Raw genomic sequence first — 13,995 nt, forward strand, 5'->3', positions numbered from 1 at the left:
GCCCAATGGGATTTATGGAGACGGTAACTCATCTGGAATACATATTGAGTTACATGGATGAGATAGTAGAGTTTGGTCTGAGGAGGCTCCGAGAAGACGGCGACATCACGGAGCAGCAGATCTATGATTATGAAGCCGAATATGAAGCCGCAGAAGATGATGGATGGCTGCTTGATGACCCACCGCCACCGGAGTCGGACCAACCCTACAGCAGCTTCGGAGGCATCCCTGCCTCTGCCGCGGTGGTCGCCGGTCTCGAGAAGCAAAGATACAACGGATCCGGGGATGACGAGTTGACGACGAGTGCCCTATTTGCATGATGGACTACGAGGCGGATGACGACCAGAGCGTGATGCCCTGCAAGCATAGGTCTCATCAACTTGTGCCCGCTTTGCCGCCATGCGTTGCCTACGGAGGCCCATGACCATGAGGTCTCATCAAGTGCAAGCTAGACCAATTTGCCCTGAATCTGTGTACTGATGAGTAGACGGCCGGAGATAGATCAGATCCATTTTATATGTAGTTTCATGTCCTGATGTACGTCCCGTTTCTTTCAGTTTCAGAATGGAAGTTCAGCATGAGACAGTCAACATTGCAACTACATGTGCGGAGTATCTTTTCCCCCCCATTTTTGCCGGTTGTACTGCTCAGGCTGCATGCCCCCCTAAGGATGATTACTCTGTGTTCTTCAGACTAGAGGAATAACTTATTTCTCCATGTCTGTTTTGTTGTACTCCCTTTGGTCTAAATTGTAAGTCATTCCAACTTTGTTGGAGAGTCAAAAAATTTCAAGTTTGACTAAGTTTATACAATAATAAATTACTAACAGTTATGATACTAAATAAGTATCACTAGATAATTCAATATACTTTCATAGTGTATCTATAAATTTCTGTAATATCTTTTTTATAATTTGGTCAAACATATATAAGAATGAGTTGACTATATAAAAAAAGTTGTAATGACTTACAATTTGAAACGGGGGAGTAATGACAGGACAGTTTAAACAATTTTTTTCTCGAAAGTTTGTGCTGCTGGCTAAACCAAACAGGGCCCTTGATTTTCTGGGACTGAACCAAACACCATAAACCAAAGCTGGCCTGTCGATTCAGTGGTAAAATCCATCGTAAAATAACTACGTACGATCTTATTGTACGGATAGAATCACAATGAAGACTGTACCAGGGTATAATTGGATATCGAATCGATATGTTGGCATCCATTATTGACATATTAGAACACATAAAATGCAGATAATGATATCTGGAATTTGTTGACCTACTGAGCTACAGTCACCTCAATGTTGGTATCATTGCTTATCCCTGATAAAGTTTTGCTGGGGCCGTGTCTGGATACCTGCCTTTGCATAGCTCAATTAGAGCATCTCCCACAAATTAGCTAAATGGCCTTGCTTAGATAAAAAAAAAACTGAAAACGACATCCAACATACTCGCTATCCATTCCCCCTCGCCATCCCTCTCGCGATAACGCGCCCCTCACTCGACAATTTTGCCTAGCGGACGCCGCTCGCCATCCCCTCCTCCTCGCAGCCTCCGCGCCCTCCCCCTTCTTTGGCCTCTCCCCTTTATGGTGCCTCCTCATCCACCTCCTCCCTCCCTCTGTGTCGCCCCCTCCAGTTGCTGCTCCCGTGAGCGGCCGTCGCGGTCGGGCGTGGCAGATGGCCAGCCAAGCGCGGCGGGGAGACCGGTGCAGCATATATAGGGTGAGCTCCGGCGAGCGGCGGAGGTGCGTTGGGCCATCTTGGCCAGAAAACCTGGGGTTGTGAAGGACAAGGATGTGAAGCTCTCATTTCCGCCAGGTGCCGACATCTCCGTCACATGCAACGAGCCCCTGTGCGCCTTCATCCTCACCGTGCCGCTCCGCGTCTCCTCCCCGCCCTGTCTCTCCACAGCTACCCCAACGTCACCGCCGCGGACCCCTCCAGCCTGATCCTCCTCTGTACCATGGAGCCTGATGCCAGAACCGGCCGAGCGCGCGGTGGCCGGCTCCGGCGAGCGGCGCGCCGGGGCGAGGTGGGGGATTGGTGGAGAAGGTTGTGATGTCGCTCCTCAGGCGAGGAGTTGAATTTTGGTTGAAGGATTTGAGCTAATTTTGGAAGGGACATATGTGATCGTCGAGGTCGGCCATGGCGGTGGAGAGGTCTGGAGCTCGGCTTGGCTACGGCGAGGCGCCCGTGGCATCGCAAGCAGCTGGTATGGGCATGCGAGCGCATGCTGAGGTGGGGTGCGGAGCTGGTGAGCTCACTCGACGATGGCACTGCAAGACGAGTGACGGCGACAAATCAGAGCTGGCAAGCGAAGCAGCATAGAAGCACGTGGAGGAGGAGGATTCGAGGAAGAAGGTTATTTTTTTTTAGAGAAATGGTCCCCGCCTTATTTCATGAAACAAAGCGTAACATAGTTCAGATGGTTTAACCTCGCTTAAACGAGTTCAACAATTCTCAACCGACGGTACAGAATGGGTATTTGAGGGAGCCACATGAAAACTGATAGCATCACTCACAACCTCCCCCTCCCCAACGTCCACCACATCGCTGGAGCCCAGCTGGGACGGCCACAATGGTGAAGCTTCCGAACTTGATGTCTGGGCAGTAGTCTATCTGCTCCAAGTGATCCTTGCCGGACGTGTACCTCTTTTCTCTAGCTCTGTGGCGAGGCGTTCCAGCTCCATCCTCCTGTCCGGCTTGACCAGCACCTTCCATCTTCTCATCATCATGGCGCACTTTTTGCCCTGAAAGCAAACACCATTACGTAAGTTCCAAGTAGTCCATAAAAGTGAGGCACAAGAACATTTTAGAACTGAATTTCTTTTTTTGCTGACCAACCACCTGGCTACTGATTCAAAGTCAGCGCCAATATTCTTACCACAAATCTCTGAAAAGATCTCCCACACACAAGAAGCCACACAACAACCAAAAAAGAGGTGGTGGATGGTTTCATTGTCATTAGAGAAGAGGCAAGTTTTGTCATTTAAGTCTTTCCTTTTAAAAAGGTTATCACGAGTTAGTAGTTTATTGTTGCCTAATAGCCAAAGAAAAATATGAATTCGGGGTGGGACACTTAGTTTCCACACCGCAGGTGTATGAACTGGGATCACTCCCCTAAAGTTAAGGATAGAGTAAAGAGTCTGAACCGAGTATGTCCCTTTTGACTCATAAGCCTAGATGATGTTATCATCTTCATTGTTGAGCTCTAAGCTTCTAGCAATTTCACAAATCTCCTCCCATTGTCTCATTAGGCTATGGGAAACACTTCTCCTAAAGGTCATCATTAGATCGACCCCATTCCAAACCTGACTAATAGTGGCACCTTTTTCGTTAACAATGGCATAGAGGTGCCAAAACTGAATCACAAGACTTGAAGTCCCAAACTAGTGGTCCTCCCAAAATCTAATACGTTTACCATCCCCCCACTTTCCACTGATAGCCAAAGTGTGCAGCTTGAGCTGCCAGCAAAACGCAGGGCGAGGCTCCCTGAATCGGGCAACAGAAAAGGTTGGGGGTGTTCGGTTCTATATGTGAACTGAACAATCTTTTTCCAAAGGACATCCTTCTGCAGATGATATCTCTGAATCCAAGCCACTAAAAGGCTCAAGTTTAGATCTGTAAGGTTGGAAACCCCTAAACCTCCAAATTCCTTTTTTTGGGAAACCATATGCCAGTTAGCTAGATGATATTTAGCTCTTTCTTCTGAGTTATCCCAAAAGAAACAAGCCATGTGCGTATTAATCAACTCAATCGCCCAACGAGGGAACTTAATAATCGACATACGGTAGATAGGGATGCTGGCTAAGTAGGTCTTAAGCAAAACAAGTCTTCCTCCATAAGAAAGAAGTTTGCCTTTCCGGCCAGTAATTCTTTTTAAAATTTTGTCCACCACAGGTTGCAGATCATTTCTAGTCAGTTTACTATGATGAAGGGGAAATCCCAAGTACTTAAATAGGAAGCTTCCTATCTTACAGCATAGAGTCTGAGCCCAGGCTCTAGTATCCTCCTCCATTCCAATAGGCACCAGATCACTCTTATTATAATTGATTTTGAGGCCTGACAGCTGCTCAAAGCAGATTAACATCCACTTTAGAGCTCTAGCTTTGTCAAGGTTATTTTCCAAGAAGAGAAGGGTGTTAATACATGTATGTATTAATAGGCAAGAATTTGGCTCGTTGGTTTACTCAACCATTTAGCTAGCTTACTATTTTTTATCTAGACTTTTACCTAGTCATTTAGCTAGGATTTTTAGATAATCTCTTGGAGGTGGGATTTGAATCGTGTTGCGGGGGCTTGGATAGTGCCACGCCAGCATGTTCTAGTGTCGAGCTGTCCCAAGATTCTGGATACAGCACGACCTCATGTTCATGTTGTACCACTACCAGCGCGGCAAATTCATTTTGTACTGTTATGTGATTTATGCTCGCACTCATCATCCTCTAAAACTTTCCTCTATAAGGAATATTTTGTCCTAATCATCAAGATTCTCTCATCTATTTGAATTTCTCCCGCACTCGTCATACTCTATATCCCATCATCTATATCCTAGTCATCTACATTTTATACTCATATCAACTTTACTCATCCCTTCTATAGTCACTTACAAGTGGACCCATCCTAACCTTATCTCCCACCACCCTCTCCCCACATCCCTCTCTCCTCCCCTGTTTCTCCCCGCCGGCAAGCGGGCCTCCGCCCACGACCAAGCTCGCCGCCGCCGCCCACGCTCCTCGCCTCCCTCTCCGCCGCGCACGCTCGCCAGGGTCGGCTCCGCCACGTGCGCTCGCCATGATGGCCAGTTCCGCAGCGCCGTTTTGGCGGCGACGGCTCCGGAAGGGGAGGGGGAAGAGGACGGGGAGGAAGAGGAGAATGCGAGGAAGCTCAGTGTGGGCTCCAATCGAGCGGTGGAAGACCGGAAGGAGAGGCTCGATGTGTGGGGTGGAGCTTCAAGCAGAGCAAGAATGGTGAGCGGTATTGGAGGAGCTGATTCCGGCAGGGAAACGTCCGGAATTGCTCGGTTGAGCGGTGGCGAATGTGGGGGAGGGGCCGAGCAGCTTCCTGCAAGAGGAATTGACGGAGGGTTCGAGCGGAGGGTGTCCGGAGGATGGGGTGCAGCGTGCAGGGCCAGGCGGCGACCATGGTAGCATGGCTTGGACTGTGCCCTTTACGCCCAGTCATTCCGAAGAACACTTGCCCCCCACGTCTTACCACGGCTGCTGGCACGGAGTTAGCCGGGGCTTCTTCCTCGAGTCCTGTCATGATCGCGCACTTGACGAAAGAGCTTTCTGCGGAGGCGAGGGGACATAGGGTGGCTATGGCGGGCAGAGGTAGCAGCTCTGCTCGTGGCGGCGCAGCTCGGACTCGGCGGAGGCGAGGCGGGGACCTGCGGCGGCCATGGCGGAGGCTCTGCTCGTTCGGCGGCGGCGCGGACCTGGTTGAGGCGAGGCGAGGCAGCATCGGGAGGCGAGCTGGTGCCACGTCGGTGGATAGCACACGCTCGCTATCTCCGCTCGATTTGGAGGACGGGGGCGCTCTGCGTCGATAGCGGAGATGATACCGGGCGCTGCTGCAGCTCTCCCGTGCAGTAAAAGCTCTTGAAGGAGGTTTTACCGTGTTGCAGTGCGAGCAGCCTCAAAGAGTTGCACAGTAGGCGGTTTTAAAATTTTGGAAAAATTGGATCTGTACCACTAAAAGATCCTAAAGTTGGATATATAACATCGTGATCCACATATCATTGACTCATGTGAGCCCTACATGTGAGTGAGATAATGATAATATATCTAACTTTGGAATCTTTTCATGGTACATATCCAATTTTTTCTTATAAGTAAATTATTTCAGAATATGATTAGAACCAACAAATATGCCGATGAATTGCTATAGGAACTTCCTTCTCAAGGTAAACCATGCTCGCCCGCATTTTTCCTTTTCTCCAATGCTAAGCCTCCATCTAGCTCACTTGCTATTTACAAGAGGAATATAAGTTGATCTCGATTCCGTGTCGGAGGAGACTTCAATGCAAACATGAGCTCCATGCGGTTCCAATTCCTTATTCTATGAGAGTATAATGAAAATCAACGACAGGAAACAGTGCTTTTTTTAGAAATACATGTATGTAGAGAAGAGATAGAGATAAAAATAGAGATAGAGATAGAAATAGAGAGATAGATATACCTTAGTGCCGGGAGGAGTTCGCGGCCGCCACGGGCGTGTCACGCGGATGTCGACTTACAGGTGAAACATTACCAAATTCTGGTCGCCATCAGAGCCCCAAATCTGCACGAATACATGGCACCGATCCGATTCGGAATCGGACGGACCCGTCCGCGATGCTTATAAATACATCGCACGATTTCCTCCCCAACGACCCAAGAACAAATCAATAATTATCCGCGCCGACGAACGTGGATGTCTTCTAATAAAGACCATCAAACGTGTACCGCGTGGTTCCCTCGATCGATTGGTTGTGCTGTATGGACGACGCAGAAATCAAACGCAAACGCGACGCCCTGCAGTCGAGGATCGACGAGCTGTCAGAGGCCCAGAGACGGTTGATAGAAATAGAAGCAGCAGCAGCAGCAGCAGCCCAGATACACGATGCACATTTCGCTCAGCCACCCATCGTCGCCGGTGACGACGACCAGCTCGCCTGCGCCGGCGGTGCGGTCTCTAATTCCGTCGCCGTCGTCAATGCTGGCTCGCTCCCACGGCGGCGCAGAGACCCGGTGGCGGTGGCGTCCGGTGACCGCCAGGACCCTGACGACCTGCATCAGTTATTGGGTGGTGACCCTTTCGATGAGACAGCTGAAGAACACGACGCGCCGCCGCCGCAGCTTGGCTACCAGGAGAACGGCGGCGGTGCCGTGCCCGTACTGGCGTCCGATGACGATTTCTATGCTATGGAGGAGCCTGAAGATGAATACCACCCACTCCTGCGGTACTACGACTGGCACGGGGAGGAGCAACACCATCATGCTGTGCACAACCAGGCTGCAGCTGTCCACGACACGTTTGGCCACCTGCAGCCAGCACCAGGGGAGGAGACTGCTGGCTCCGGCGACCATGGTGGTGGCCACCTGCTGCTCCCGGACCCCGCGCTCTACGACGAGGGCGACATGGTTGCCGGCGGGAGGCCGTACGTGCACGTCGGCGAGGCTACCCCCGTCAGGTTCAGCGACGACGGCAGCTTCGGGGGCGTCCCGGCCTCCGCGGCGGCGATTGCGGGCCTCAAGAAGCAGAGGTACGACGGCGGGCCACCAGGAGCTGACGACGACATGTGCGTCATCTGCATGAGGGGCTACAAGAAAGGCAAGAGGCTCTACGTCATGCCGTGCGCGTACAAGCATCGGTTCCATCGCAAGTGCCTCAAGAAGTGGCTGTCGCGCAGCCACCTGTGCCCGCTCTGCCGCCACGCGCTGCCCACCGACGACGACGACCGAGCAGCGCCCAGGAACGCAATATGGCTGTTAAATGTAAACTAATAATACGTTAATCCGTGCAGGAGCAGGGGCTAGTAGTTTTAGTAGGTACTAATACTAGTACTACCTCTGGTCAGCAAGAGCTGACATTGGATAGCAAAAATGGGCTACATTCAGCGTTTTTCTGACCGGAGGGTAGTATATGTTTTAGACAAGTAGTAAATTTTCTCTTCTTCGTCTCATTTGTTTATATTATAATATAAAATACACATTGTTCCAGAATAGATCTACACTTAATTTTTTTCTAAGTTAAATATTTTTAACTTTAGCCAAAACTACAAGAAATCATAATACAAACATAAAAATGATGTTAACAGACAGTGGCGAATCTAGCTCAAAAATGTAGAGGGGGCTCATATCCATCTTCTTCTTCATCCTCCCCTTCTCTTCTTCTTCATCCTCCCTTCTTCTTCATTGTTTCATCTCAAAAATTAAGGGGGAGAATAGGGGGTATCCATGGATCTTAGGGAGGTAGGGGGGCTTAATCCCCCCAAGCCCCCTCCCCCCTTTAGATCCGCCCCTATTAACAGATGTATGGTGGAACCATCTATCTTAACATGCAACATTACTAGACCAATCCTTCCCTTCCAAGAATGCCCTTAAAAGATTAGTTAGGTAATTTTAATAACTAGTCTATCAACCTGTGCTACCGCACGGGCTAATTATAATTAATATAAATAATAATTATAACTATCTATCTCACGCACTTTTTAATCTATTAAATATTCTAACATACTCTAAAATATATATTTATCATTATCTAGTTACAATAGATTTTATTTTGCATCACACCTTCATATGTATTTGATATATATATTTTTGAACTATTTGTTTGTGAATTGTTAGTTTTATCTCTTTCATCATACACGAATATATAGTGACATATATCATGGGTAGTATTTTTATATAAATAATATATTAGTAATGATAGATATAGTAATTTAAAATTTTATATCGATGCACTTTAATATTTTATTATAATTATATAATTTAGATTCAGATTTAGGATTAATTTAACTTGTAATAATAATGACATAATTGGATATTTTATATAAATTTAGGGAGGTATTTATATAGTTTTTATAATGGCATAAGTGGGTAATTTACATAAAGATTAGGGGTTACTTTAGATTTTTTTTATACTGACAGAGGTGAGTAATTTAGATACATGTTTATAGAGTTATTTTAATCTATTCTAATAATGACAGAGGTGGGTAATTTATTAGAAAAATAACAGATCCGATGATTGTTATAATTAGAGTGTTGGATTGATGACTGGATGTTTATATTTTTTATGAAAATTTATAAGATTTCTCTATTTTTTAAGTGTCCACCTAGGATCCTATGTGGTTTCACGTGGAGGCTACTTTAGAGCCTCCAATTAGTAATAGTAAGATGATATAGATGCATCATTTAGGTACGAATTCATAGTATTTACTTCGATTTTTAAAAGCATATGTGGACAGTTTAGGTGAATATTAAGGGAATTCTTTAAATTATTTTTTATAATGGCGGGATTGATAATTTGTTGGATATAGACTTAGGAGCTAATTGATAATTTATATTAGACATAGAGCAACCGAAGCCGCCAAGCAAATGTGCGCCTATTGGGGCCTGAATGCGACGGAGGGCGATCTGGGCCGGGCTCACTGGCTTCGGCATACGTGGCTTTTATGTAGTCGGAAAACAATTTTCCTTTTATCTATTCAACCTGATTCTCTGACTACTAACATTTGCCAAAAAAAACTTTGCCCACCAAATTCCTCTTAAAAATAAACATTTGCTCACCCAGCAGCTCACATATTTGGTGAAGTGTGAAGTGGAGTCTGTGCGTGTTACATGCGTCTAGATATGAGAGAACAATACTGCTGACTGGCTGGTAGCTGACTGCTGGTGCTGATTTAATATGAGAGAAAAGTACTGTTGTTGGTTGGCTGACAAGCCAAACGAACAGAGCGATTCACACAGCTTTGCTAACGGAACGGGCGTTCCTGAAATCCTTTTGAGTGTAGCCTGTCTCTGGACACCTGATCTAACGTAGATTGCAGACTTGTAAGATTGAACAGCTTCATCATTTGTAGTGGAGTTGACCTGCAACAATCATAGGAATATATAAATATATCTTTTGCCGAATGAGTCGTTACCTCAAGGCTGGTACCAGTAGGCACATGGCGAGAGCCAAGAACTTTGATATATTAATTTAGTCCTATCACACGTTGTTCCTCTAGAAGTTCAGGTGCTACTGAAGGTGAGTTTCTCTATAGGAAAAAAATGCTGCTTCTACAAAGTCAACCAAACGTAACTGGTGTAATAGTCAAGTTAATTTCGTTTATAGTTTGTCAAAGTTTAATTCTGTTTGGATCCCATAATCTCGGTACCGAATTTCTTTCTTGCATACGAATTACTGTGAACAGATGATGCCTAAATGATGCATACATTGTCATAGAATGTTCCCAGTGTGTCATTTTCATGAACACATCTTTACTAAGAGTTGAGTATTCCTATTAGCATTTATATTTTTGCTAAATTTTTTTGAATCTTAGATAAAGTTTTGCCCACTCATTAGCACTCTCGTTTGGATGGAGTGCTAAAGTTTAGCACGTTGGGGCATTAACACTTGGATCCAAACACCTCTAAGATTCTATAAAAAAAATGCCAGAGCTTTCCTTAAAAAAAAGGCAAGGTGATTGATTGATAACTATTCAGTCTGTTGGCTAGATCCCAGTGTCAGGGGACTTCTAGCATTCCGTGTAAAAAAAATAGTTACGCGTTCTTTCAGTTTCCGTTCGATCCCATTCCAGGTCAACGCACAGATCAACAAACCGTGGGCAGCTCCGTTAAGTTTGCATCCGCAAGCAAATTAATCGAAGTAAACGCCTGCACAATTCCAAGCAGCTTTCACCGGTTGGCAACCAGAACTGACGAACTGAAGGATTGCGACACCTGAATCCTTAACAATTGCCAGTTGCTGCTTAGGAGGTTAGAATTCAGAAAGGCCGTTCGTGGAGGGAGGAAGGCAGCAGACAGGCACAAGTAGACAGCCAGTTGACTTCTAGGCGGAAACTGTCGATTGACTTTTTTGCCAGTTCATGCCACCACTCTGTTGCATGCAGTTGTATATTGACAATTTGCAGACGATGCAAAGTTTTCGTTCATGATTCATGAATTTGCCTTGCATCCATTTATATTGGGCGATTGCCATCGATACTTGAGGCAGACCTGACAAAATGGAGGGAGGCCTTGCCTGGCTGCGTCCACACCGTTGACCTTCCCCAAAATGCTTCCCTATGCACATATGTACATATATGCAACGCACGCCGTGTTTAGTTCCAAAAATCAAAATTCCAAAAAAAAATTCCGACACCTGCATGGAGACTTAAATCTAGACGAAATAAAAAACACATTGCGACTGCTGCCTGTAAATCGCGAGACGAATCTAATGAACCTAATTAAGCCGTAATTAGACGCTAAATTGCTACAGTAATGCTACAGTAAACACCTCTAATGATAGATTACTTAGGCTCATTGGATTCGTTTCGCGATTTACAGACGAGCTCTGTAATTATTTTTATGATTAGTCTATGTTTAGTACTTCAAATGTAGAAAGATATCATTTCAAAAACTTCGCGATTTACAGACGAGCTCTGTAATTATTTTTATGATTAATCTATGTTTAGTACTTCAAATATAGAAAGATATCCTTTCAAAAACTTTACGGGAGGCATCTAAACATGGCCGCAGTACTCTCTCCCAACCATTTGACCTCCATCGCCTTCTTTGTCTGCAATGAGGCGAGGCGAGGGTGATCCGGCGATCGCCGTGGTCATCGGCGTGCTCTTCGTGGCGTCGGCGGTGGTCGTGGTCGGCGGGGCCGAGGGAGGAGAGCTTACCACACAGCTGCTGAACGGCTTCACCGCGACGCACGCGGCGGGCGCCACGGCGGCGTTCGAGCCGGTGCTGTACGCGACCAACGGCGTCTTCGCGTTCGGCTTCCTCCGCGTCGGCTCGGCGTCGCTCGACCTCGCCGTCGTCCACCTACCCTCCTCCTTCCCGCTCTGGCGCGCCACGCCGGCCCGCCTCGGGGATTGGTCGCGACCGGCCACGCTCACCTTCGACAGCAGCCTTGTCCTCACCGATGAGGACGATGGCGTGCTGTGGCAGACTCTCGACACCATCGGCGACACCGTCGTGCTGCTCAACTCCTCCAACCTCGTCCTCCGGCGGTACGCGGAGCCCCTGCCGGCGTGGCAGAGCTTCGACAGCCCGTCCAACACGCTGGTCCTCGACCAGAACTTCACCGTCTCGTCGCCGCCGCTCATCTCCAACAACCGCCGCTTCGCGTTCCGCCTCGGCACGACGTACATGGCGCTGCACATGGAGTTCTACGGTGGCCGGACCACGCCCGTGTACTGGCAGCACACCGCCCTCGAGGCGCAGCCGCAGAACGCCACCGAGCCGCCGGTGTACGGCCGCCTCGACGCCCGCGGGTTCTTCGGGCTGTACCTCGAGGGCGGCGGCCAGAAGGTCGACGTGCTCTCGTTCGACACGTTCGTGCAGAACCTCACCGGCGTGTTCCGGCGCATGACGCTGGACGACGACGGCAACCTCCGCGCGTACTACTGGACGGACGGCGCCAAGGACTGGATCTCCGACTACAAGGCTGTCGCCGAGCGGTGCGAGCTGCCGACGTCGTGCGGCGCGTACGGCCTGTGCGTCCCCGGGAATGCCCAGTGCCAGTGCCTCGACAACAGCACGGGGACCTCCCCGCCGTGCCACGCCGAGGAGACCGCCGACCTCTGCGCCGCCGCCGCCAACGGGCAGCAGCCGGAGTTCGACGTGGTGCGGCGGAAGCGCGTGTCCGTGGCGTACAAGGAGGAGCTGCCGTCCGAGACGAACATGACGGCGGAGGAGTGCGAGGCGGCGTGCGCGGGCAACTGCAGCTGCTGGGGCGCGGTGTACAACGGCGCGAGCGGCTACTGCTACCTCATCGACTTCCCCGTGGAGACGCTGGTGTACGAGGCCGACGACCGGAAGGTGGGCTACTTCAAGGTCAGGAAGTTGCCGAGCCCGAAGCGGACGCGCATGTCGCCGGGCGTCGCCGCCGCGACGACGGTGCTGTCGCTGGTTCTGGTGGGCCTGGCCGCGGCCGGCGCGCGCTCTGGGTACCGGTTGTGGGAGAGGAGGCGCCGGAAACGAGCGGGGATGGAGCAGGAGCTGGTGCCGCCGTACAAGGACCTCAAGACCATGGGCAGCTCTAACAATTCGTTCAAGTAAGGCAATGAGACGGTTGGTGCGGTATAGGGTGGATTGTTCGTCCTCAAGCAGGATGAATCACACAACATGAGCTCGTGACTCGTCCTAAAAATTCTGCTCTTTGGATAAGAGAATTGAATCCAGATAGCTCAGCTCCTCCCAGCATTGCAAGGCATGGGATAAAGAATGGCTGCAGAATGGGCAGAGACAGCATACAACTATGGTCACGGTTGCTTCACGCACTATGATTGCACTTGCCATGATCTGTTCTTGTGTTTACTGGTGATTTTTTTTTTGCGGAGACTTTGTAATTGTGTACATAATTTTCTTGCCCATCTTTCATATATCAGTATATATATACATGTCAAGTGCAAGTACTAATAATGATAGGTAAAGACAAAAAATACATGGACTATCAATGTCTGATGACCTGTTTAGTTAAGATTTAGGATACAGATTCATCCGTGTTCCAAAGGGATTATGAATTTCATAATTTGTTTAAATGCCGAGTGAGTCCAATAAACTAGGTGTATGGCCCGCACATTTGCGCGGATAGTATTGAAAATTCAAAAATTTGCATATCGTTGTATCTTTACATTTTTAAAGATTATGCTATTTGTTACCATACATTACCCTATTCATTATCGTAAATTATGTCTTATTATTGGTTAAAATAATTCAAATGTGATCTACCTATAATAACAATTTGATTTTTTAGCTTTAATAATATTATGCATTAATTATTTTATTTTCTTTTTATTTTGATTGATTGTTGTTAGCTTTAGTTTTTATTAATAATATATGTTTGTAACTGATACATAGTTAAATAATATTTTATATTTAATTTTTCGTAATGGCATTGGTGGGTGATTTTTAATTAGGCACACGGGTATTTTAGGCTATTTTTTATCATAATAGTAATGGTGGGTAAGGCTAATTTTTATTATAATAGCAGTGGTGGGTAATTTTTATTTTTCTATTTTTCTCCGATTAACGTGGGAATTTTTAGATCTTGAGAGCGAACATAGAGGCTCGGTTTGTTAGCCAAATAATAAAATAATAATATATGATTGTAACTTATACATAGCTAAGTGGTATTTTATATTTAATTTTCTCGTAATGGCATTGGTGGGTGATTTTTAATTAGGCACAGGATTATTTTAGGCTAATTTTTATCGTCATGGCAGTGGTGGGTAATTTTTATTTTTCTATTTTTCTTCGATTAATGTGGGAATTTGTAGACCTTGAGATCGAACG

General features: G+C 47.3%; 1 protein-coding gene across 1 annotated transcript; it reads left to right on the top strand.

Moving 5' to 3' along the window:
• The first annotated feature begins 11,271 nt into the window (after positions 1–11,271).
• On the top strand, positions 11,272–13,032 carry LOC120667471 (PAN domain-containing protein At5g03700-like). Its single transcript, XM_039947539.1, has one exon. The coding sequence runs from the start codon at positions 11,272–11,274 to the stop codon at positions 12,757–12,759; it is 1,488 nt and encodes a 495-aa protein (XP_039803473.1). The 3' UTR covers positions 12,760–13,032.
• The last annotated feature ends 963 nt before the right edge of the window (positions 13,033–13,995 follow it).

This window comes from Panicum virgatum, chromosome 3N, assembly GCF_016808335.1.
Source record: "Panicum virgatum strain AP13 chromosome 3N, P.virgatum_v5, whole genome shotgun sequence".
Lineage (NCBI taxonomy): Eukaryota > Viridiplantae > Streptophyta > Magnoliopsida > Poales > Poaceae > Panicum > Panicum virgatum.

What these genes read in the sequence shown, in the direction of transcription:
- LOC120667471 (XM_039947539.1), top strand. Translation starts at nt 11,272, where the DNA reads ATGAGGCGAGGCGAGGGTGATCCGGCGATCGCCGTGGTCATCGGCGTG.